The 27,094-nt window shown below is 46.3% G+C and overlaps 1 protein-coding gene across 1 annotated transcript in view; it reads left to right on the forward strand.

Moving 5' to 3' along the window:
• PRTFDC1 (phosphoribosyl transferase domain containing 1) overlaps positions 1–26,171 on the forward strand; it is a 212,852-nt gene extending 186,681 nt beyond the window's left edge. Inside the window, exons 8-9 of the mRNA XM_086941661.1 lie at positions 22,882–22,958; positions 25,212–26,171. Coding sequence (XP_086797787.1) covers positions 22,882–22,958; positions 25,212–25,259 — 125 coding nt within the window. The 3' untranslated portion in view covers positions 25,260–26,171. The remainder of the gene's footprint in view (positions 1–22,881; positions 22,959–25,211) is intronic.
• Positions 26,172–27,094: the final 923 nt, after the last annotated feature.

The following is a 27,094-nucleotide window of genomic DNA, read 5'->3' on the forward strand; positions in this document are numbered from 1 at the left end:
TGCATTGCACCCGTGACCGCTGCATGCAACAAGTAGTCGCCTCTCGGCAGGTCGAAACGCTCTTGCAAAGCTTGAAACGGCAGCAGTACTCCATCCTCGTATAGATCACCCAGCATTTGTATCCCCGCCTCCTCCCAACCTAGCAGGCGCGACCAGTCACCTCCATGCGGGAGGGCCGTGATCATACCCAGCGGGATTTCAGGGGCATACATAAGGCGGACTCTTGCCCGCTTACGGGCCCGGTCCCAGCAGAGTCGGAACGTCTGCTCCTCGACCGTCAAATCTCCCACCCGGAGCTTCTGGTGCAGCGAGATGTACGCCAGAACATGCCGCGGGGTGCCTTCTACTCTCGCGTCCTCAGGGCCTCTATATACTCTCGCAACCTCCTGAGTAAAGATCTGCAGCTGTGCAGCCAGGTAATACCCTTCAAAATCCGGCACCGCCATTCCTCCTTCATCCTTGGGGCGCAGCAAGGTATCGAGCGCTATGCGTCTTCTGCCCGTGCCCCATAAAAACGCTATAACCAGAGACCTCAGGCGTTTAAAAATAGAGCTCGGGACCCACACCGGGAGTGTCCTAAAATAATACAGAAGCCTGGGTAGGGCCACCATTTTGAGCAGGGAAATCCTACCAGCCAGGGATAACGGCAGGGTCGACCAGAAGTCCATGGACCCCCGTAGGGCAGTAATACAGCGGGTGATGTTGCCTTCCAGCAAATCAGCCGGGGTGTGATAAATATAGACCCCCAAATAATGCAGGCAGCGCGGCTCCCACCGAAGTTCTTGCGCGGTGAGTGGACACGGTTCTCCTGGTCTCAGGGGGAACAGGCAGGATTTAGGCCAGTTGACCCTCAGGCCCGACAACCGGCCGAACCGCCCCAGTAGCCGCCGTGCCCCCTCGAGCTCGGGGCCCGCGTCGGCCAGAAACATCAGCAGGTCATCTGCGTACAAGGAAATTAGATGCGGCCTGCCCCTAAACGATAAACCGGCATAGTGGCGGCCCAGCCTGGCCTCCACAGCGAAGGGTTCCATAGCCAACGCAAACAGGAGCGGAGAAAGGGAACATCCCTGTCTGGTACCACGCCTGACCGGGTATTGCCTCGAGATCAGAGTACCCACTCGGACCCTCGCTACCGCATCAGTATAAAGGACCTTGGTCCAGTTTATGTATCCGTCCCCCAATCCGAAGCGTCGCATCACCTCATACAGGTATCCCCACTCAAGGCTGTCAAATGCCTTCTCTATGTCAATGGAGAGGACAAATGGGGAAACAGCGCTCGGCCAGTCCGCACACATCAGTCTCGTAAGCCTACGGATATTATGGGTAGTGTTGCGCGTCGGAATAAAACCGCACTGGTCCTTGTGAACAAGGCCCGTCATGCGCACCAGCAGTCTGTTGGCAAGAATTTTACTCAGGATCTTGTAGTCCGTCGTCAACATGGACAACGGACGGTACGAGGACAAAGCCGCACCCTCTCTGCCCGGTTTTAAGAGCGGTATCATGAGGGCCTCACTCATGGAGCCCGGGAGCCGGCCCTTCGTTTGCGCTTCATTGTACACCTCACACAGCCGAGGAGCAAGGTACTCTAGATATTTACTGTAGAATTCGATCGGGAGTCCGTCAAGTCCCGGGGTCTTGTTTCTGGCCATTTGCTTTACTGCACACCCTATCTCCCCAAGAGTGATGGGCCGACCCAGCTCTTCTGCCTCCGATTCCTCCACTCTCGGCAGTTGGAGGCCGTCCAAGAACTCCCCTAGCTCATCCGCCCCTCCTGTTTCACCACTCTCATAGAGCCCCTCGTAATAAGTACGAAACTTATTCAGGATCCCGGGTTGAGTATGGCAGGCCTCCTCCCCTATCTCTTGGATCATCATGATCGGCATGCCCCTCCTGACTGGGTTAGCAAGCCATGCCAACATAGACCCCGCCTTATCGCCTTCCGCATGCGCCCTCGTCATGTACGCCTTATGGTCAAAGCTGCGCAGCCGTTCCAACTCTACAGCCAGCCCCTCCCGTGCCCCACTAAGCCCCTCCTGCAACTCAGGGTGATTCGGGCGCCTTTTCTCCATTTCCCTCAGCCGCGTTTCAGCCGTATCCAAGTCGTCCAGCAAAGTCTTGCGGGCCCCAGCTGTGTGCCCAATACAGTGTCCTCGCACCACCACCTTAAACGCATCCCACTCTACCGCCCTCGTGGAGGCCGTGCCACTGTTCTCCTCAAAGTAACTCTCAATACGTTCCCCCAGAGCCTCCCTGAACAACAGGTTATCCAGGGTGTCGGGTTGTAGGCGCCATGTTGGCACGCTGTTAGCAGTCACCATCCAGTTCAGGGATATCAACAGCGGGTTGTGGTCCGATATCGTCTTGGCCAAGTATTCCGCCCCTCCCACCGCAGGGAGCACGCATGGCGAACAAAGAAATGCATCTAGCCGCATGTGTAGGTCATGCAAGTGTGAGTGAAAGGAGTAGTCCCTAGTAGTTGGGTGTAACGCCCTCCATGCATCTGTGAGGGCCCAGCTCTCTTGCCATTCCAACCTGCGCTTGGCGACTCTATTCACTGGGGACGCGCGCAGTGGGGGATGGGATCTATCCAATAACACATCCTCGACCGAGTTGAAATCTCCCCCCAATAGGACCGGCCCTGCCAAATAACCCGCCAGTTTGCCCGAGATTGTAGATAAAAATGCGGGCAGATCCACATTAGGAGCGTACACATTGCAAAGAGATATCACCCTGCCCCTCAGCCTCCCCTCCACCGCCACATACCTGCCCTCCGGGTCCACCAACGTTTTTGTTACCTGGAAGGGGACCCCCGCCCGTACCCAAATCAGTGTCCCCCTCGCAAAGGCCGAGAACGTCGTGTGAAACAGCCGCCCCCTCCAGCGTCTCTGCAGAGCAGCCCCCTCTTGCTTATTAAGATGCGTTTCTTGCAAGAACGCTATATGGATCCCCCTACGCTTGAGGTATGCCTGAACTTTATGCCTGCGTGTCATGGACTGCATACCCCGCACATTCCAGGAAACACATTTCAATGCCCCGGTACTAGCCATCCCCCCCCACACAACCGGACCAGACGATAAAGAACAATGTCCTCATGTGCTCCGCGACCACGGGCCAACCCACCCTCCCTCTCCCAACAGGAAGCCAAACCCCGCCAACAACAACTGCCCCCCGAGCAACCCCAACTGCTCGCAACACCCACCCCCCCAGGACAGGCCCCCCCGCAATTGGAAGTACCCCCATCCAAACTAACACTCCCAACCACCCCTCAAAGAAAGGCAGAAATGGCCGCAGTCTCCACTGCGGTGACCTTAGGGGCCAGTAAGGCGTGGCTCGATGCAATAGATTTTCAAAGCAAATCCACCCCGCGCACTCCACCCCACAATCCCCACATTATAGCGCCCCAAAACCTCAAATCACAGCGTTCCACTGCCCCGGGCCCAGTGCCCCGGTGTCCAACCAGCGAGTCCATTCCACTAGTCCAGGTCAGCACGCCTCGAGTATCTCCTCCGAAGTCTGCGGTGTCACAATAGGGCCCCGGGCCCCGCCAAATTCCGATTGACCCGTCTCCGAGCCCGTGTCCGGGCCCTCTGAGTCCGTGCCCTTCCCGGACTGACTTCTGGTGGTCCTGGATAAGTCCGCTACCGCCTGTAGAGCCGCCTGCCTCTCCGCCTCCGTCTGCGACACCGAAGGTTTGCCGGTTCTCCTGCGGTTCCTTCTAATCCGTTGGGATTTCCTGACCGGTTGTGCCACCTTAGCCTCCTCCTCCCTGGCCTTAGCACCGTCCGTTCCCGCTTTATAAGTGTCCCACCAGGTCCAAGCGTCCGCAGAGGACGTGAAGAAAAGTGATTGTTCATCCACCACCACTCTCAGCTTCGCCGGGAACAACAGGGAGTGCTTGATGCCTTCAGCACGGAGCTCCCGCTTAAGGGACAGAAAGTTCGCTCTGAGCCGCTGCGTTTCAAAGGTGTAATCCGGGAACATAGTGACCCTGCTATTGTCCACTTGAAAGGGCCCTGCCTCTCTCGCCCTCTGCAAAAGCCAGTCTCTGTCCCGGTAATGGAGCAATTTGAACACCACTGGGCCAGGAGGGAGACCTGAGGCCGGTGGGCGCGCCGGAACCCTATGCGCTCGCTCCAGGGAGAAGAAGGGGGACAGTCCCTCCGGTGCCACCTCCGTTCGCAACCAGTTATCGAGGTAGCCCACCATATCGTCGCCTTCGATTTTTTCCGGCAGGCCCACAAGGCGTACGTTGTTGCGCCTATTCCGGTTTTCCGCATCTTCGGCCCTCCGTTCCAGCACCTTCAAGCGGTCCATCACCTCCGACATCTGCGCCTTCACCGATACGATCCTGCATCCGCAGTGCCGATTGGTCTCGATCCGCTCCTTCCGCGGCCTCTGTATCAGTCGCACCATCTCCCTTCCCTTTTGGCTTCCCCATCTGGGCCGGCACGAGCGATGGCCTCCAACTCTGTCCTTGCTCTCTCTCCGCACGTTGCCGGGCTTCGTCCTCAGGGAGGTCCCCTGCAGCTGCAGCGGGAAGACCTGTCCCTTCCGTGCCTTGGGCGCCGCTCAGGGCTCCGGATCCAAGGTTGTCTCTAGGGAGCAGAGTCTCCGATCAGCCGCTAGACCGGATGGCGCCAGTCGTGCTCAGAGGCCCAGGGCCATCAACACAGGGCCATAGCCATGCTGTCGCTTCCACTACCAAGGGGCGGATCCCAGCCACCGCCCGAGGTGCGCCCGAGGTCCACTCCACCACCCAGGGAGGGGTGCGATGCAACCGCGAACACCTCCTAACTGTAGAGGCAGCAGCTCTCGATGGGGCTCCGGTCCGGCGACTCCGTCGTCTCCGTGTCTCATGCCACCGCCGCCATCTTAGGTCGAAGACTTCGCGCCTGAGTCCAACTTTCGAAGTCGAATAACGGGTCAGGAATGGCCCGACGTCGTCCTCCGTGGGCACCGGACCCTCCGTGGTATCTTCCAGTGTCGGATGATATCAATTACGTCGGGGTCCGATCAGATTTTCAGGATATTTTCCGGGATCGGGCGCGGAGCTCCGAGCTCACGCTGCCTACCTCCTCGGCATCCAAGCCACGCCCCCCCCCTGGCTACCACTCATGCATGTAAAGCTAGTACAGCGTACACTTAGCCACCTCAACCTGCTCACTCTAGGGGACCTTTTCCCCAATGGACATCTTGCAATACTCTTACAATCCCTGCTTCCATAATGTTTTGTACATGGACCGTTTTGTATTCCAGCGAATATATGACACCTTACGATCTCTCCTACCGTCCTACCCCTTGGCCCCAGAGGATTTCTCACCTTAACGCTCATTGTATTAGACTGTGATGATGACTGGATGATCCCCAGAATATACTGCCTCTGCATTGCCATGAGACCTAATACCACTACACACGTACGGGGGAGGCCTGAGCAGTGGATCTGGGATTCCTCCTCTCAGATAAAATATGATCTTACTGTTGCTCACAGACCCAACGCATATCAGTTAAACACAGACACAAGCTGTTACATTTCAAATTCCTACATCTCGCCTCTCTCTTTCCCTCTGATATTGCCAGATTTGATCCCACACGGTCTGACCATTGTTTCAAATGCCTGGCTCCGTAAGCTTATTTCGTTCATCTGACATGCACCTGCCCGATGATATCTGTGTATTGGGCAACTGTTTTCACCCATGTCTCAGCCCTGGCCGGTGCATTGATCACACTAGATCCTCTTTTAGAACGCTCTATGTATATACCAAGCTCCACGCACCAATTGGTCTCAATAGTATTTCTGTTGGCCTAGCATGATATTGTGGTCCACTGGGGCAGTAACAGGGTTACTACCCCTTCAGACTGACTTAAACCTATGACATTGTGATAGCTTTAGCGAGGAGTATGCACCCCAACTACCCCTCACATCTCGTCCTAGAGACTTTTGGCAACCCCTACGAGATTATCTATGTACCCTTGAACACAATTCTACAGATTGAATTGGGCTCCCCTGCTCCTGCCACTCTCTGGCCCCTTCCCATCCCAGTGTAACATTTGCCTTATCTATGCACTACGGCTCTGTTTTCTTCTTTTTATGTTTCAATAAGCGCAATGATCATGTTGATTTGCGATATTTTTCCTTATGGTAACTTATGATAGTGCTCTCTACTCGTCAATATATCTTGGATATATCCCTATGATGTGCTTCTTTGATACCTTGTTGTTGTCATCTTGACTTTTTAAAAAAAAAAATAATCCATAAAGATACTGTGCTGAAACGCTTGGATAAGATGGAATGTATTCTCAAGCAAGTTGCCATTAAGAACGTGGATTTAGAGGCTAGGTCCCGTAGGAACAACATCTGCATCTCCAGTATTACGGAAACGCCAATATGGGGAAACCAGAGGTATTTGTAGAGCAGCTCTTACCAAACTTTTTGACTGCACCAGCTTTGCATCCACCTTTGCAGTGGAGCACGCGCATTACTCCCTTGGCCTCCTGAGGGCACCCCATCTCGCTTTCTCATAGCTCATCTCCTCAATTATAAGGAGTGGGACAAAGCCCTCCTACTGTGGCCAAGAGGTCAAATAAGAGTGTATCTACCCCATTTTTAGGTCTCGCCTAGGCCGCGCATATGCGCTGCTCTAGGAGGGCCTTTAGCCATCAGTCTGCTCACTTTCAAGCACACACTCGTGCTTGTAGGGGCATCCACCTTGCGGGAGCAAGCAGCAGCGCGCATGCTAATTGGCAGTTGCTCGCTCCCGCAACGTGGATGGCATCACAAGCACGAGTGTGCTTGAAAACAGCTGCTGCGGGTCGCAAAAACAGCTGCTGCTTGTTTGCTTTCACTTTTGCCGCCACTTGGCCGCACGCACACCACTCATGGGACGCTTCTACTGTACTGTCTTTAGTGTTGAGTGTCTTGAGTTGAAATTCATCACTTTAAAGAGTGAATCTCACTCTCCAGTTAGAGGTAGATTAAACCATTGAGTTTTTAGCCTGTTCAGCTTTCCGCCATTTTCCTGGTTTACATTTTTTTTTGCATCTTATTGTTGAATCTTCGAGTGGGGTACCCATGCATAATGCTGGAAAGTCATTCTGCTAAGTGGTCAGTGATAGGGGTGCCCCTTGTGCTATTTCAACACTAAAGTTACAAATTGTGCTATCTGCAGCCTCCTCGAGATACAGGATACATAAAAAACTTGAAAATGTACATTCATACCGAGCTTGGAAATCAAGACTGTGACTGCATTTAACCAATTCGTCATCGTAAAGTCCACATCTAATTTACTCTCAGTAGTTCAGGTGTGCTTATTTTTTGTCTAAATTATTTTATTATCAAGAGGGACATTTATTATTATATTCTCATAGTGATTTAGTTTGATTCAGCGCAGGCTGCAGAAGGATAAAGCCAATTACAAATGTTCCACTGTGTGCTGTCCGCTATTTGTTGTATTTATTAATGTAAGGGAATTCTGGTGTCGCTGGTAATGATGAAGTGGCAATAATACACAGAGGTATGGTTTCTTAATAGTTGTTCCAGTTTCCTCCTGTTTCTTTCATGAGTGGAGAGACCTCTTTTACCAATCACATATATGCAGTAGTCGAAGTGCATTTTAAAAAGTGTGGTAATTGTGATGCTGGGCCAATGGGGGTGGGGCGAGTGGGCGTGATCAAAGGCGTGCCTAAAAAAAGCGCTAACTATTCTGTCACTTTTTTCGGTCTTTCACCTTTAGGTAACTAGATATAAAATAACACACAGTTTAAATGAAAACTAAATGAAGTTATGTTAGTCAGTCCACTTTTGCGCCCACTTGGCCGTCCCCGCACCACTCGCGGGACGCTTCTACTGTACTGTCTTCAGTATCTTTTTTTTTTTTACTCTGATCCATTGTCTCCTCTCTCTTTGATGCTGATTTTCATCATGCCTGAGCTCAAGATGCTGTAAATGTGGCCCGTGTTTTTTTCCCTCCCACTGTATTGCTACCTGTCATCACTTCTCTTCTGCTCGCGTTCTTTTGCTTGTGACTTTTTCTTAACCCCTTCGCAGCGGGGGTAATTCCCCCGCTGTGCGGGGGGAGGGGCCGCGTGCGGCGCAGCGGGGCTCATGACGAGTCCAGCTCCTCATGCTGCCCAGTGGAGCTGGGTTCATGACGAGCTGGACTTGTCATGACTCCGCCCACTCCAATAGAACGCCCGCACGGGTGGTGAATTCGCCCCACGGGGGAGTGGTGCAGCCGTTATGACGAGCCCAGCTCGTCATGAGCACAGCTCCACTGTGCTTCATGACGAGCTGGGCTCGTCATAAGCATCCATGGAGTTAATTTACAACGGGGCGCTTCTGTGGGTGCGTGTGGGGCTGTGCCTTTAATCCGCTTTTCTCCCCGTGTCTGCTCATCATGTTCACGGTGGTGCGTCGGGGTCCCAGGAAGCAGCTTTGGGGTGAGTCCTCGATGTGGCCACTTCCTCCCTTGGAGGCTGCCTCACAATAGCGTCTTCCACTGCGGACCCACGTGGATGTGCTCCCATAAAGTTATGTGGGGTATACCTTGCTGCTGCTTTCCGCACCGCGGAAGAAGTTTAAAGGCAGCACCAGTGAGGGTAGAGGGCCTATAATTAGAGAAGCCAAGGCTCCTCCATGCTCTCACTCTTGCTCAACTCTGTTTATTGAAAAGAGTAGAGTGCAAACTGCGAGTCACATAATATGCAATACTGGCCTCCATGCTGTTTTAAAAAAACAGCTGTATCATACTTAACTTTAATATGTATAAGACTAATTTTATGGATGAACCCAAACCTACCCCAGAACCCTAAAATACCCCTGTACCCAAAACCCAAACCTAGCCCTGAACCCTTAAAATACCCCTGTGCCCCAAAACCCAAACCTAGCCCTGAACCCTTAAAATACCCCTCTACCCCTAAATCCAAACCTACCCCTGAACCCTAAAAATACCCCTATACCCCTATACCCCAAAACCCAAACCTAGCCCTGAACCCTAAAAATACCCCTGTACTCAAAACCCATACCTATCCCTAAACCCTAAAACTACCCCTGTACCCCATAACCCAAAACTATATCTGAACCCTTAAATTACCCAAACACCCCAAAACATATACTTCAGTACCCCAAAACATATTCCCCTATACCCATACTTACCTTATCCAAACATTTTTAAAAAAACATGCTTTTACCATTCATGCATCTACAACGAATTTCGCTGTTAATGTATGCGTGGAAAAGCATATAAAATGTAATGCCATGCGTTATAATGGCATTATGGAGTCATGGTACTTTCGTAATGAAAGTTGCAGAATAATGGGTGTTTACCCTCCCCCGGTAAGTACATTGGTGTCATAGCGGCCCACATCTCCAGCAACATACTCATATTTTTTCACCACCCATTTGAAAAATGCACAGGTCTCTCTCATTGATAGCCAGCACCGACATACACTTTTAGACACACCTCCCGCCACAAGTTCTAGAATTGCGAACTTAGAGCTGGGGAGCTACGTTCGAATCTTGGCAAGAGCTCAACATCCTGTGATTCCAGGCAAATCGCTTTGTCTTCCCGTGCCTACTACAAATGAATGTCTTCTTCTGTAATGTAAATTGTGCTCATGCCATGTTGAGTTCGCGCTATATAATATTGCAAGGAAAAATAAAGTAGGGAAACTAGAGTTCACACACTACTGAACGCGCACTCTTAAGTACATCAGCAGTGCACTGTGAATCGGAGCGTTTGACAGGCCTGTCACAGATAAGAAATGCTATCAAAACGAAATCCTACAAAACAATATACTACTGTCCGGCAGCAATTCATACCCGGACAACGTCGGGATGGCCTGCTAGTACTTAATAAAGGGGTCTACATTACGTTAACCTCTCCACACCCTCTGCTCTTAGTAGGTGCTTTAAATGGAATTATCTCTTTACAGTAAACGTCACTGAACGAGAGAACAAATGGGGCTGTGAGTCTGACCCTCACTTTCCCTCCTCCCATGTCTGTCTTTGTGCCTATCCCTCTGACTCTGTATGTGTGTATCACTCTGCCCATATGTCTGTCTTTCCTTATATATCTATGTCCCTCTTCCATCTTTTTGCCTGTTTCTCTCCCTGGGTCTGTTCTTCTGTGTTGTCCCAGTCCTGTCAATCTGACTACCTATGCCCCTGTTTTTCTCCTGGCCCCTACCTGCCTGTGCCTTTATCTCCATGGCACCCTCTACTTCTGCCTGTCTGTCCCACTTTGGCTCAGAGCATATTTCTCTCTTTCACATCGTGGTTTGGTTGACCTCTTTCCTACTACCTGTTTCTGATCCTCCACCTGTCTTGATTTTGCAGGCTCTTTCCATAGAACTGTCTCTGTGACACAGTGTGTATCCCCATCTCGATTTCCGTTCCACCTCGTTTCACCCAGGATACTGAGCTGCATGGCTAAATACTTATAAGGTCCCAAAGGTGAGACCTATTGGCTATGCCAATGCTTGTTGTCTATAGTTATGTATCATCAGCCTTTGTCACGGTCAGTAAATCTTTGAGTCTTCACTATGGCAATCCCAGTTTGAGACTCTGATAGTGTGCTTTTCCCTATGATGACTGAAAGCTGCCTGAAGCACTTCCACCACAGGCAGCCTGCCCAGGAGTCATCTTTTTGGGACTGGATGAAGTGCTGTTTAATTGGTATAGGGTTTGAAGTGGAAGGGCTTCTGGTAGGAGAACCACAACGAGAGATGAATTCTAATGTAGAAAGTATTATGTCCTAGAAAAGCAATGTCCGCAGGAGAGCCTAACCTGCTGCATGATTGTCTGCATATTCAGTGGATAACCTGAACAGGACATTCAGCCTCTATGTCCAGTCTTACTTTCATGATACTCGGTCATAGTTACAAGCACAGTAACAGTGGCTAATTTAAGAACTTGAACTGAAGTCTCTAAGACACTGTAGGTTGTTCCAAAGAATTTCCATCAGGTGCTTGGTAGGCTCTTGAACTTTGCAAACATTTTGTATGAGAAGATGTCAAGGAAAAAAAAATGGGGAACCTTCAAAATGCTGGAGCTTGGCTGGCCATATGGCTGCGTTAAAGAGATCCTGTTTTTCAAAAACACAACCCTCACTGCCTCCAGATACCCCTTCAGATCTTTCTGCCTCATGTATAGGGCAGTTCAGGCCGCATGGCAAACAACCTACAAAATAAACACATCAGGCTACAGATGTCTTATTATTATTATTATTAGGTAATTTTGTATAGCGCGCAGCTGCCTCAGCGAAGAAGTGTCCCGGCGCTTGCAGCAGTGTCAGTATAGAGCTAGGGCTATACCGTGGGGAATAAGTTTTGATGGCCTTACGGAAGGGTAACAGGCGATCTAGCCGGCGAATCTGGACACGGAGAGAGTTCCACAGTTTGGCGGCAAGCAAGATACCAAAAGGACTCGGTCAAAGACAACAAAGACCCATATGGACTATTTTTCTAGGACGAGCACATCTTTTAGCGTTTTTGTAACTGTGGACGGGGTTTCCCATTGGAAGACACATTGAATGTCTACCTTCCCTTTCACAATTCACACCTCCCAGAGTTTAATGAACATCTAAGGCACGTGGCTTGCATTGCACTCTGTGTGATATTATTGAGGAACTGAATGAAGCTTGTTTTGTTTCAGATTGTCTTTACAAAACAGCATACTATTTGAATAAAATTAAAATATGTGCATTTGCCCAGAATTAAAATGCCTTTTTGATTAAATAGTTTCCTTGCCATGCACAATATACTACTATGTAATTTCAAAAAGTAGGATTTGCTGAAGTCCAGGTTTCATTGCAACGTAATACATCTGAGTGAAAATCTAAGAAAAATAAGTATATTGTTTGTTTTCAAAGCTGTAGAGTGTGAATTGAGAAGGACATATTAAGCATCGTGGTCCGAGTGAGTAGAACATGGTATGTTTACTTGGGTCAGGGGCTGTGCGAAATGGTAAACTGGGAAACAGGCGGAGCCTTGCAAAGCTGGTAGTTTTGCTGTCAGGATTAAGTTTAATCGTCCCCAAAGATGGGTTTTGTGCGTGAAGGAGAAAAAAAGGTTCAAATATGTGTAGGAGAGATATTGTTTTTGCGTTGCAAAAGGTTATATTCTCGTTACATTGCTATACAAATTGCCACTGGTTGTGGAGCTGTGCACTGGAGCCTTGCAACAACAGAAGGTCTTTCGGTCTGCTATGATAAACTGGCATTACATGTTTGCGGCGATGAAACCACTAAACTGTGGCTCCAATTTTGTAACCTTAATCCAGTAATTAGCCTCTAATTCCCAGGTGAGAGTAGGCTCTTAAGCTCAGAAATCTCGCTCTTTTGATCTCTTACAAAGACGGTCAGGTGGTGTTAAATCTATAATTTACTCTCTGGCAGACCTCTAAACATACACCAGGGAATATACAGTGCACCGGAAACATACCTGAAATGATATGGCTCTTTACGTGATATCGGAGCGTGCCCCAGGTCCTGGTCTCCTGCAGTCTAGCCTATGTGTAGCAGCTTTCTTTTGTAGACGTAACCATTTCCCTGTTTCACTAGTCAATGGGGGTTAGAGTCTCAAAAAAGGTTAATGTTCACTCTAGTTGGCTTTGATCTGAGTAGATTTCTGTATGGAATTCTGAATAATGTTCTTCCTTCTGTAAACATTTACAAAAAAATTCAGTGTACATTTAGGCATGCAACTGTAATGCACAAACGGCTATGCATTTACTAACTTTGTCTTTAGTTTCTCCATGGGAATATTTTTCAAGCTGGAGAAAAAAAAACCTTCCTGTATGCACCTCACACATTTTGCACAAGTTCTCGTCCCATTTCCCACCGTGATGGCTATTTAGGGCTCCCCTTGACATGTGTAATGCCCCACTGCATCTGGGGTTGGAAGGTGGTTACAGAATGGTTGTGGATACCCACAAGCTTACAGGTTTTTCGGCTCCCTGAGCTGGGATGGCCCCAGTCCGCTCACATGTATAAGCAGATCTAATGTAAAGTAACACCATACAGGCAGGGACAAGTTAAGGATTATGAAGGCCCAATCGTATTTTGGGGGTCCCTTTTCCGAACAGGCTTGCATTTATGATCCAGTTTCCGCTCTTTCATGCCCTCTTTGGCTACGTCACAGACCGTTCACAGGCCCACTGGTCCAAATTCTAAATGTGTTTACATCTAATATTATGGGGTAGCGATTTGTGTTTTCAATATTGTAACAGAGCAGCAGCTCACTAATATTAGTACAACTAATCTCTGTGACATCCTCCCATTTCTCATATATGAGATCCTGATTTGAGCTAAAAGAAACTTTTTTAATGGACTTTGCATGAAACCGAACCCCATTTCTCTGCAAAATGTCTGTAATAGACTCCCACACATCACCCACATAAAAAAAGATTTAAAGGATAACGGTATCTAAAACACCTATTTAATAATTATTCAGGCCATCGGGGAGAGATTCTCTGCAGAACAGAGCTGGTTCTATCAGCCCCCCCCCCCCCCCCCCCCCCCCCCCCCACCTAAAAAAAAGACTGGGCCAGCGCACACTTTGCCCATGCCTTAAAACGCCTCCACTGATGGGTATGATTTTACTAGCCAAGTAAATCCATTTACAAGTGTAAATGCACATTTTCTGTGATAAGGCACCCACGATCTTGCCCGTAAATCCCATTGGAGCTTAGTAGGTGTTAACTAGAGACACGTGAGGAAGGTAACAAGTCCATGCAGTCTAGTTGCTGGGATACAGACAGCGGAATGAAAAACCTGGGTTCCTCGCCTGTCTTTGGTGCTTTTGAAAAAGTCAACAGGTCATTGTGCTCCTAACACGATCACAGTTTCGTGCGGCAGTCCACCACACTCATGCTGGTTTCTGTAATTCTGTTTCGAATATGAGAGTTTTTTTCCACAGGTTCACGATACTCCTTATAAGGGCAACAGCCTCTCTCTTCCTCTGTACAGTGAGTAAATGTAGGAATCGCTGCATGTTGATGCTGATGATGCTGGGCTTTTGCTATCCAGCATTAGTGTTTTCTGTGCAGTTGTTGAGTTTGCTGCATCAGGAGTGCAGGGCTGAATCATTTTTGTGGCATTTAAAAACCCAAGTCACGTCTTCCAAATGATTTAGCATTGAACCTTAGCTCTGGTAATCCAAAGCTAATGTGAATTTCTCGGCCTACACATACATCTATCTATCTATCTATCTATCTATCTATCTATCTATCTATCTATCTATCTATCTATCTATCTATCTATCTATCTATCTATCTCCCCCTATCTATCTACCTATCTATCTATAAATTCACCAGTTATAGGTATCTCAAGTTACTGTAACTTGAGCCCTTCCAGGTAATGCTGTCATTAAAGTCATGCCAGATCTTGCAGTGATGTTCTCAATGATGTCAAGGAACATGTCATGACCAATGTAATAAATGAGGCATGGCGAGTGTGCAAGCCCCAAGCTGCATCCTTTCAGCCGTCATTGCTCCCTCTCCACGAGAGCAGTATTTCCCTACTTACAAGTGTGTCGGGCAGGGAGAAACGTATGCGTGGGCAGGGAATCTACAGTGTCCCAGGGGTTGGATTCCCTGGGACTGTGCAACAGAGGTGGTTGGTGGATGGGGTCCCTTGTGCGATGAGGTGGCTCGGGGATGGCGCCCCACACACTCCTTCCCTCAATTTGAAGGTTAACCCTGGGGGATGGGATTGAATGTTTAGCCCAGGGATGGGGTTCCGGGGCCCTGTTGAAGTCTCAGGGAGAGGAGCGGCATGCCCCCTCCCCATGTTTACATATCCAGGCACCACAGCAGAGCCATCCCTAGAGGATGGGGTCCCTTGGGGCTATACAGTAGCTCGGGGAGGTGGGCCAAGTATCCCCTATTTACACATCTGCCCTGGGGAAGGAGGTCCTGAAAGGCTCAGGGAGGTGGCTGCCTGCTCTCCTCCCTAAAAACATACATTGAGCTGCCCCAGCACTTGCCCACCTCGGTGGGGGGAATTAATGCATGAGACCCCACCCGTTTTTAAAAATAGTCAACCTAGTTTCTGTTTCTGGGACCCTCCCCCACAAGGCGTAGGAGGGCAAGGTATCCCTACCCTGCCCCCTTATATGTTTTCTTTTAACCTTATTTTCAGGACAAGGTACTGAATCATGATTTCTAAATGGCTACCCTCATATCTTTGTTGATACAGTGGTATCCAATCAGATCTTATCGCTAGTGCTGTCCGGTTCGCAGATCCTTCACAGCATTACATTGTCTATGTTTTTGAGCCTTAATTATGGAAAAACTACTGTACGGCTTTACACCAAATAGAAAAAAACACGATTTCGGGACCAAGATCTAGCTTCCTCATAAATCTGGTGTAATTCTGCTCAGCCATTTGGGCTGTAGCTGTATCTAATTTTCATATGGAAAAATGAATGGGGATAACGCATTTAGCCCTCTCTTGACATATAATCCCTAAACGTTTTAGGAAGGAGCCGGGTAGAAGAATAATTTTTGGGGGGGGGGAATTGTGTGAAGATTCAAGTGGCACCCAAGTTATAAAATATATATATATATATATATTCTCGCCACATAATGGAATACCATAACAATGACATCCAATGTCTTAAATATTTTGTGATTGACGCATACCCAAACTTGAGTGGGGGCAATCGGGAACGATTACTCAAGCAAACGGAATCTAGGTACATTGCCAGTGGTTACCAAAGCACCTAATGGGTTGAATTTAGGGAAAGAATTGTATACTTTTTTTAAAGTGGCGTTAACGGCTACTTCCTTTAGTTTTCTTAGACACATTTGGTGGAGATTTGTGACATGATCAGTAAAGGCAAAGACATTAAATAGTTACAGGGTTTGTTATAAGTTTTCTTTAACTCATTACTTTACTATGCAATAGGTAGACGTTGGGATGATGAGATGCATATTATTGAATTATGTATAGTATCATGTACATTTCCACTACAATTTTTTGTGTACCTATTTGTACTTTGTTTATAACTGGAGTTGTGCGTGGTTATTGGTTAATTTTGTTGGTAGGCGAGGCATTCACCCACATGGGCCTAATTCCATAGCTGCTATTGAATTTTTCTATCTCCGGCCAGTGTAAAGAACCAATCCGGTGAATTCCGCCAGTTTAAGGAAATGCAATAATATTGGACTGCGTCCAAATGTGGAACAGCAGGTTGGAGTGTTAGGCGCGAAAATGTCTGGCCAGGGCCGATATACTCATTCAGTACAAGAGCACAAAAGAATGTGTTAAGTCTCTTGAATAAGAAGGAAGACATTTGCTAAACGCCTAAAAACCTTATTATGAGGATGACATAAATTGTGGTTGAATACATTTAACCTTCTTGGGTTAATATCGTTTTTTGTTCTAGTCTATTGCATATGCAGTTATTTTTCTCAATTCAATTTCTTAGGACATTGTTAACATTGTGCAGCTTTTCTGTGACTAGTAGAACCCCCGTGCATTTTTATTTTACTGCACCTTTCATTTGCAAATGTTTCCCAGCGTCTTCCCTTAGTCTTGTGCTCCTTTTTGTGCCAAAAACCACGGCACTCAAATGATTATGTCTCCAAAAACTGACTCCCTTCAAGTCCTGGGTTTGGTTGTTAGGCCATAGTTACAGTATAAACCCATAAGTAGATATTTGCAACTTAATTTCAATACGAGCAGGAATGCGTGCTTCCTTGGAATTTCATAACATTATGGCTCTACAGCAGAGCGTATGTACAAACCTTTAGTCACGGACAGAGACCAAGAAATGTTTTTCTCATTTGCAGCATGCAAAGTGACTCCACTCTTTTTAATAGTTCCCAAGGTGCTCTTAGTTCTTGCAAAGTGAATAACAATGTAAATCCCAGTCTTCCGAACAACCAGTCATGCTGAGGTACACCTCGCTAGAATTAATATCTGATCATTTTGCCATACAGGCTCGCTGCATTTTCAATCTGTAACATAGAAAGGTCATTCCACAGAATATGCAGATAACGTTTTGTGATAGTGTGCACCAATTACCTTAAGTATGCAAAACAAGCATTGGTAAAGCCAATCGGTCTAGCCTATGCAAGACTGATTGGCCTTGGCAATGTGTTTTAGCCATGTTGTACACCAGTGTGGTTGCTCTTCAGCATGACTAAAAGTTAGTGGGGTGGGTGGAGTTGGGAAGATTGGAATGAGGTAGAGTGGGGTAGAATGGAGTTGCTTGGGGAGTTTGCATTAGGGTGCAGTTGGGTAGATTTGAGTAGAGTGGGTTAGATTGGAGTGCAGTGGGGTACATTGGAGTGGATTGGGGTGAATTGGAGTGGAGTAGGGTGGATTGGGGTAGATTTAAGTGGAGTATGTTATATTGGAGTGGATGAGGGTAGATTAGAGCGGATTGGGTTGGGTTGGATTGGAACGGATTGGTCTAGATTGGAGTGGGGTAGAGGATTGCAGTGCTGTAGATTGGGTGGTTTGAGTGTTGTAGATTGGAATGTAGTGGGTTAGATTGAGGTCGATCTGAGTTGAGTGGTGTAGATGGGAGTGGCATAGATTGGAGTGGGGTAGATTGTAGTGAAGAAGAATGGGGTAGATTGGAGTGGGGTATCGTGGCTTTGATTGGAGTGGGGTATATTGGAGTAGATTGAAGTTGCATGGGGTAGATTTGAGTGGCGTGAGGTAGATTGAATTGGGTAGATTAGAGTGGGGGAGTAGGGTAGACTGGAGTGGAGTGGGTTAGATTGAAAATTATAAATCAAACAAATGTGTGTGCCAAACAATTTCTGTTGGAGCATGGAGGCACTCTAGGGCCTCATTCTAGGGCACACCAGTGGACTCCTACTTCACTTGAGGAATGAAATGGGGTAGATTTGAGTGGGTTATAGTGGACGGTTGTGGGTTGAGGTACATTACGATAGATCGGGGTATATTTGAGTGGAGTGGGGTAGATTGGGTGGATTGGACCGTGGTAGATTGGAATGGAATGGGTTAGGCTGGGGTCTATTTGAGTACAATGGAGTGGAGTGAAGTAGATGGAGCAGTGTGGGTTAGATTGGGGTGGGGCGGTGTAGATTGGAGTAAAGTGGGGTAGATTGGGTAGAGTGGAGTGGGGTAGATTGGAATGGAGTGGGGTAGACTGGACTGGAGTGGAGTGGGGTAGGCTGGAGTAGTGTAGTTTGGATTGTGGTGGATTGGGGCAGAGTGAAGTGGGGTAGATTGGAGCAGAGTGGGTTAGATTGAAAGGGGTTGAGTGGATTAGATTGGTTTGGGGTTGATTGGGATTGAGTAGAGTGTGGTATATTGGGGGTGTGATAGATTGGAGTGGAGTGGGGTTGATTGGGATTGAGTAGAGTGGGGTAGATGGGTTAGATTGAGTGGAGTGTGGTAGATTGGAATGGAGCTGAGTGGAATGGGCGGAAAGGAGTGGCGTAGGTTGGGATAGATTGTAGTGAAGTGGAGTGGGGTAGATTGGAGTAGATTAGATTGGAGTGGAGTGGAGTAGATTGGGTGTAGAGTGGAGGGGTGTTACAATGATCGAGGAGGATCGAGTGGCGGGGCGCAGAGCGGAGAGGTGTGGCGTCTTAACGTGGAGTGCCATGTTGAGGAGTTACGTGGAGTGTAATAGAATAGAGTAAGATTTTGTAAAGTGGAGTGTTGTAGAGTGAAGTGGCATGGGGTAGAGTAGAGAGGCATAGAGCGGAGTAAGGTGTTGTGTAGTGGTGTAAAATAGAGTGGCATACTATGGAGTATGCAGGGTGTGGGAGGGCATTGCCATTACAGATAGCTCATTTTCAATTGAAATTACATTTACAGTTGCACTGACATACAGTTTTATTGCGCACAAATGATAAATTGTGGAAATATCAGTTAGTGTATTGATGTGTTTTAAGCATATTCAAATATTTGTTTCCCCCTCACTTAAGAATCACAAACACATTTACTTAATTTCTACTTTCCTTATTCTGATGTATCAGCACAGTTCTCTTTTGTTGTGTGCTACAAAAAAGCCTTTCATTTCACAGGAAGATTATCAAAAACAATCTCTCACTTTGAAGTCTGAGAAAGAAAAGTAAACACCATGCTCCCTCGTAAAACGGAGCCTGTAATTTGACCTTTGTCTGTGAATGCACAGCAAATGTAACAAGATTGATTTAAAGGCCTGTTTACAAAAAACGATCACTCGGATGGATACAATAAACAAGCGATGCTCCACTGGATAGAACAACTCAAGCTGGACAGCCCAAAAGAAATAAAGCCAGCAAATAGAAAGCACGTTACAAAGGTAGGGTCAACCCAAAGGAAGTCACTGGGACCTGGATGTACAGTATTATAGTAAGAGGGGTCCCAGAAGTCAATGACTGGCGTGTTAGATGAAAAAAAATTATTGGCTGGATTTTGAAGTAAATGATTAATATAATCCTCTGTGTAAGAAAGCAATTCACTGTCCACCATTGTGGGAAATACAAATTAATCGAATAGAAGGAAAAGAAAGACCTCGCAGGCCAGCGCCTGCTCGAAGTGCGTTACAAAGGTAGGGTCACCCAAAGGAAGTCACTGGGACCTGGGTATACAGTATTATAGTAAGAGGGGTCCCAGAACGGGAGGACAGATCAAACACAAGTCAAAAGAGATTCAGAGATATCCATAAAGTTAGGAGTACAATGTTATTTATTCACAGAGTACTCAACTACACATTGGTATACATTGCATGAAAATTATCAATTGGTAAATAGTTGTGCCCAAAAGGGGGAGGGATGGGATGGAAGAGGTGAAGTGGTAGGAAGTGGTGTAGGATGGGGAATGTGGTGCAGGTCAAGCATACTTATTTACAGACAGACAAAGATATTATTGGCTTCCCACACAAGCCAAACATGAGTACCACAAATGTTCATAGATTTTGCTCCTACCCCTAGCAAGAATTACACTGCTGACCTCAGAAGCTTGGCTGTTTGCAAAATCTATGTGTGTGTGTGTGTATAAGCCCTGGAGTAGCAAGAGGGTTTTCAAAGCCCTCCAATTTTTTCACTGAGGCAATCTTAAAACAGGTTGCACTTAAATACCGAAGGTTGCTATGTTCTTGTCTACCAAGCTGTCTACTGACCATGTAGGCATCCGAGTCTCACACTTTCATCATCACTGGTATAATGCCAAAGAATACCCCAGGGCCGGCTCTAGGCTCATGGTGGCCCTGGGCAGGGAGCGTAGGTAGGGGGCCCGGAAGAGGGGGTCCGGGCGGGGCGGAGCGCGCAGGCCAGTAAAGAGGGGAGGGGGTCAGGGAGTTTAGAATTGGGACAGAGCCAGAGGCCGCCAAATCCCTGCCAGGGGCCACCACGCAAATATGTATCCATCCTCAGAGGATTAATATATTAAGGATATATATTGGCGTGGTGGCCCCTGGGGTTTGGTGGCCCTGTGCAGGTGCACAGCTTGCACATGCCTAGAGCCGGCCCTGAATACCCTCTGCTGCTACACAACAGCACTCCAAGGCTCATTGTGTATGTTTATTTTGAACTTCATGGTACCTAAGGCACTGAGGTAGACCAAAGGACAAACCTAGGCCAGGGCGTGTCAGGTCTTGCTATACCATCATGCCAGAGAGGACAACCCTATCCTGGTTCTTTCTATGGCTATCTCATTTGTCTTCACCTGGGGTTGTGATGTATCTTAACGCTTCTGTTTGATTCACCAGGGAACTCCTATGCAAACATTAGGGAACACCGAAGACCGGGAATTAAAGAGGCGAAAATCAGGGAAATGTTATTTCACGATTAACTTGCATTAGAGGGGATGAAGTGAGAGAAGGACTAAATAACACAATTTGTTGTTCACAACTCTTCTGCCTAAATCGGGAGTGTTGGTGTGCATGGGATGCATTTTGCTTAGCTGAGCTGCAGGATTCCTGCTTCTGTTATCAGATGTGCAGTGACTGTTGTACCTTTTTTTATTTTTTTGATGGAAGGGGGTCCAGCATTTTCTGTAAAAACATAACATTTTGGATAGCTTGCAACTCGCGTAGCATTTGCAGAGTCCTATCCGTGGTGGAAGCGTATTTGTTCTAACACAGTAGGGTGGGTACCATATTACAGTTTCTTGTCTATTGTTTCTGGGTAATTCTGGTAACTTGTGCTGCCTGCAGAGCTTCACTAACCAGCCAAAATCACAAATGCAAGCTACTTAGAATCTATAGTTCATAGGGGATGTTGTGTTCAGAGAAATGTATCGGTCTAAAAAACAAACAAAAAACTATTTGCCAGGCTATGCACCCGGTTATTTTGGCTTTTCGAACATCTGAATTCCTTACCTTTGTTGGAACCTACGGTCTGTGAAGTAATTTCATTAGAAACATAATTGTGAGAGTTATGTTTTATTCCACAACTACATCGCATGTGCTAGGCCAAGTCATTGTATGGGTAGAAATCTGACTATAAAATTCAGAAGGCCCTTCCCTGGAGATGTCTGCTTCCTGAGCACAATAGCCTTCCCACCACAAGAGGGCGCTTTATGGCCGAGTGCCAAGCTCAGCTGTGGACTTTCTGGAAGGAGATAGGTTTGAAGTACCTTTGCATCCGCTTTGTGTTTCAGGGATTCCATCCACTCTCTGATACCCCAGTCTGGGGAAGGGGGCGAGAGGAGTGGTGCCCACAGCCAGCGGCACCCCCCTCACGGTTAGTATTGCACCGCGGTATCGTGGTCTAACTATCAGCCTACTTTTATATCCTGACAACAATCATAGCATCTCTGCAATATTGTCACAGCAGAGTTAATTATGGTAATTAATTGTATACTTACCTTGACGATTTTGAAGTCCATATCATGGTCACAATATATGTGAAGGTCAATATTTCAACTGCAACAAGGTAAACTACAACCTCCCTGTTTGCTCTCATGTGAGGTGAAAAAGACTGACCTGAGGCGTACTATTTGCGCTCCCGGCGGGGTCTCTCCCATTGTCGGAGTGAGAGGAATTAGCCAGTGAATATATGTTTTTGCCTGAAGTCCGCTCTCACGGCCCTTTGCGGTGGTGGCTCATGAATTTTTAGGAGTAAGATATGCTTATTCTTGGACCTGATTTAGAAACATTTTTCTCTTTGACAAAAATATGCCTTACTCCTGAAACGTCATGAGAAGGAGTAAGTCTCACCCTCGTCCGCGTAAGGCTAAATTCACAGAAAATACACCGAGCTGGGTCTGAATATTAGTAGAGTAATTCTGGCCTAGTTCTGGAGTAAGAGACAACTATTTACAGAAAGCTTTGTTGAAATGTTCCTGACTCTCAGGAACATACTAGCCATGTAGAAGGGGGGCCTCCCACGTTCACCCTCCTCCGTGTTCTGCAGCAGCACCGAGGGGCTCCTTACGTGTCCTTTGGGGTTCCAGGTGGGCAGGAGAACCCAGGACAGAGTTCTAGACTGGGTGCAGCATCTTAAAGATTGTCCTAACCAGTACTTAAAACGAACATGTAGTTACATGTGCAAGCTTATTCTATTACTGTTCTTTTATGGACAGACTAAACCGAGCGATCTGATCTTGCATTGCAAAACATATTATGATGTGGAGTCAGAGTGGAGTTTCTTATGTCTTTTTTTATTTCATGTTATGTGACGCAATGAGGGCATTTTGGGATTCATCATTGTGTTTAAAGTAATGAGTAAATATCACTTTCAGCGATGCACCACTGCGTTATAGAAATAAAAACGTGCTGCACCTTGCCACAGTTGCTTTTTGTGTAACATGAAAGAGCAACACGACGCCTATAGGCACATAATTATGCAGGCCAGGAGATATGCACGCGGAAGTTGTAGTTTAGCATTTTACTGTTTAACATCCACAGATTAGGTAGTTTATATTTTCTGTTCCACAGTTTGGCAAGTAATGTTTGTATTCTGTTCAGATGCAGGATTCGAAATCCCAAATTTGTTTGCAGTTGGCTACGCATTGGACTACAACGAGCACTTCCGGGACCTCAACGTAAGTACCGTCTTCTCTGGTGTGTGTTTAACATGCAATAAAAGTAAAACATGATCGCGCTTGACCCTAGTTCGGCTTTCAAGGGCGAGCAAACACTGTAAAGGAACTAAAATAAGAGAATGTCTACAGAAAAAGAACAATGGATACAGTGTTCGTCGGACATGATGTGGCAAACATGTTGTGACGTCAACAACTTGGGATTGAGCCTTCACTGGAAAGAATGTCACATTTTAAGGCTCTGCTGTGGACCGCTGCCAATGGATTTGCTTACAGTATCAACTGTTTTAATCTATAATAGGCTTTTAGATATTTTAAACTATAATAAGTTTTTAGATATCTAAACTGCAAGTGAGAAAACATATTTATTTATACAAAGTTAGTAATAATGTCCTTTCAAGCATCTCACTTATTTTCACAAATGTAATTATTGTATACAACCGTGCAGCACGAGCAGTGTACAACATTGTGAATATATTATGTATTTGTTATGTATCACAAGGGTATTTTATGAGTTGCAACATGTTCAGGCAGAGTTTTACTGATTCTATTGTAAATATGTAAGTATGTATGTTGCATTTGTATAGTGTGAACCTAGCCGAATGGCAGCGGGTACAGGGTCAAATGCCAGGAGTCAAAGATTCAGTCCGCATTGATTGGAGGGGTAGCTATGATGTGATATTCTTAAAGGGATGTGTTTTCTGCTCTTTCATAAATTGTAGCCGATTTGTGACAGTTTTGATGGATATGGGATGGTGTTCCAAAACCTGGTTGCATAGATGGAAGAAGGCTTGATGCCTTGTTTTGTGGCACTTCATCTTCAGTCCAGTGGTATTCAGGATGCTGGTGTGCGTGAGCCGCCTGAGTTGGTAAGGTTGTTGGCCAGGTAGCCAAGAGCACAAGTCTTGCTAGCTTTTGTCACGCTGTTGGTTTTGAAGATGGTACAAGTGGCAAGATGAGCCAGCAAAATTCCATCTTGGAGGGACTGATATCATATTTCTTCAGGCTCTTGATATGGTTTGATACAAAGTGTTGGATACCCTTAATGGGTCATTGTAGGCACTGGAAGGCCAAGGAGCTGAGCATTGCCCCATTGAGGTGCAAAAGAGGGCTTGAACTGCAGTTCTGAAGTGCCTTTCTGGAGGAATGGTTTCTCTGTATTTACTAGAGCAAGCTGATACAGGCCTTCTTGGTTTTCTTGGTAACGTGTTCCTTGCGACTAAGGTCAGTGTCCAGCATGACTCCGATTGACTTGGCATTGGGTGAAAGTGTGGGTTCTTATCCATTCTGGTCATGTCATTGAGCAAGGTTTGGACTAGTTGTTTCGTGTTCTTGGTAGATAGCAGGAGTTCTGTTTCTGTGGGGTTAGCTCCAGTCAGGTTTTGGATATCCAGGCATGAATGAGGTGCAGGTACTATTTGAAGCATTGGGTGTCTGGTTCAAAAGAGACCTTCAAATGGTGGTATGAGATTGGCAAGTTATTGAACTTTGATACTGTTGTCTGTGAGTAGTCTCGGGGCCCTTCATGTATAGGTTTAAGATGATGGGGATCATCAGACCGGCCTATTTATGGTGGATAGAGCAATAGCTTCACAAAAGCCCTGCAGTCTTCCAAATCCTCTTAGTTTGTCTCCACTCTGAACGTTTTGCCTGAATAATCTTCCACCACTGGCCACTGTCTCATGTCCTCTACCGATTCCGTCACGCATGGGGCCTCAGTACTCAACCATTCTGATTTTAGTTATATGTTGTCCAGAATGACTCTAATTATGAATTTGCCATCCATAGGCCAAGCCTTCTGTATAGGGTTCTTAGTTATTCTTCTTTGGCTACAACCCTTTTAGGCTGTCTCTAAGAGAATTTAATGGGCCACACCCAGGTTGCCCTTTTGAGACACCCATTAGACCATACATAAGTTACAATGTGGGGATTTTCACTGTACCTGCCTGATATTCCTTTCAGAACATGTTTGGTGAGAATGAGTTGGGAAACTCAATTGCGTGAAATTGCATTAGTCATGGTCCATCACATTTAGTTCAAAGCTACCCTTCCAGTTTCTGTTATGCCATATGGGGTAGATTGTAGTTTTTTTTACATCAAACATTGTTGAAATTGATCTAGTGGTCAGAGACTTAATGTGGGTGATTTTAAAGTGTATAATGTATTTTTTCATATTCACTGCATCATTTTATTTAAAAAATGCTACATGGTTGTTCATAATTGCCCACACTGACACAAGTGCTTTCCATTTTTTAGCATATATGCATTATCAATGAAACTGGCAAAGAAAAATACAAAGTCTGAAATCTGTGACCTGGAGGGTGCCTGCCTACCACCGAAGATTCCCATACCCCATGAAGCATCTTGTCAGAGGCTCGCTGAAAAAAAACGTCTCTACTTTTACATGGGTGACCGCATCCAGCATTTTCACTGTTAAGATTACGGGAACAAAATCACAGTGTCGGCAACAAACCGGAAAGTACAGGCTTTTGCCTTCAGGCTTTCTGCGGTATCATGAAACTACGTGCAATGTTGTTTTTTAAAAAAAAACGATTCCTCCCAAAAAACTGCCAGGTGGAAAGGTTGTGAAATGTTTTGTGTAATTCCGTGATATTTGAAGTGTAGACGTGAGGTACTGTTGATTGTATCTTTCTTCCATGATATGCCAAAGACAGAATACAGTAAACTCCTGTGCACATTATTATAGTGATACACTTTCTCTATTTTCATTCTATTTCTAATAAGGTCAAATACATCATGAATTACGAGGCCATTTCTGGGCTCTGTCTTGAAATGTGTCATTTCATGGCTCCTGTCTGCTCCAGGAGGCATTGCAATAAAATACGAGGACAGCGATTGTCTTCACTGGGCAGTCGATTCTAATCAAATGGTGTATTCCGCCAGGCGAATGCTACAGTCTACAGTCTTAGAATTTACTGTGACCCGTGTCCAAATAGCTTCTTATCTTATGTAAAAGTAACTTTTTTTAAAGTCTGTGCTAGAAGTAGTCTCTTCTAAACATGGGGTACTGTCGTGTGCAATTTTCCACATTTATATTGCAATATTTCTTCATGCTTTTTGATATTACTACAAATATACACTAATTTAAAATGCCCAAGATATATTGTCCTGTAATGTAGCATTTTTCTAAGTATGTTATTTTCCTTACCAGAAGTTGTACAAATTAAAATAAAAATAAAAAAAGTGTGAACGAGACTTGAGCGTATATCTTTGGTTTATAAAAAGAAGGATTTGGGGGCTGAATAGCAAACTCGGAATTAGATTTGTTTGGTAGGAGGTCACAGACTCAATATTGTTCAGAGGGTGGAGTTGCGTGCTAGAGTCAATGTCAAGTAGTGGTGTCCGGGTACTATGCAACAGTCCAACTAAAATCTGGCTGGCATCTGTCTGTCTGCTGTCATCAGTGAAGGAGACCTTGCAACTCAGAAGAGGCTGACAGGAGCTGGAGTGCACTTTTTGAAGTCTGGAACGAGGTGTGCGGATCGTCCAACAGCCCCACTAGCCTCACAGCTCATGAGGACTACGATTGCTGACTTTAGTTTTAAAATCATGATTTTTACAACCTCACTCTGAAGATCGGCCCAGCCTGCTTGAATCCTGATTTATCCTCATTCAGGAGGGGAACTGGGGTATCCAAAACAGAATCCGCATAAAAACGTGAGTCAAGAACTTTACGTTTCATGCTAGCGCGAGGATGCAAAGCTTGTCAACCGTATGGCGACTTTTATAGCTGTCTACACAATGACTACTCTTTGTAACGATGCATGTAAAATAAAGCATGTAATATCCTCAAATCAGCTATGACGTTCCATACGACGAATGAACCAGTGATGTGTATACCCTACATTGTTAGACATATCTGTGTGCCACACTTAATTCTGTACGCGTACAGCCAAGATACTTGTATAGATTTACACCTCATTTAGACCTTTTGTGACTGATCAATAGTCCAGTAACACAAGTAATTACTTCAAGTGCCAATGCACAACCAAATATATATTTATATTCATTCCTTGCAGTTTTATAAGTTTGCGGCCAAGACCCTAAAGGCCATATTGAGAAAAGTGCATAATAAATCAAGTCTTGCAAGAAAGGAATATATCCAGATAACCTTTGTG

Source organism: Lissotriton vulgaris, chromosome 10 (genome assembly GCF_964263255.1).
Source record: "Lissotriton vulgaris chromosome 10, aLisVul1.2, whole genome shotgun sequence".
NCBI lineage: Eukaryota > Metazoa > Chordata > Amphibia > Caudata > Salamandridae > Lissotriton > Lissotriton vulgaris.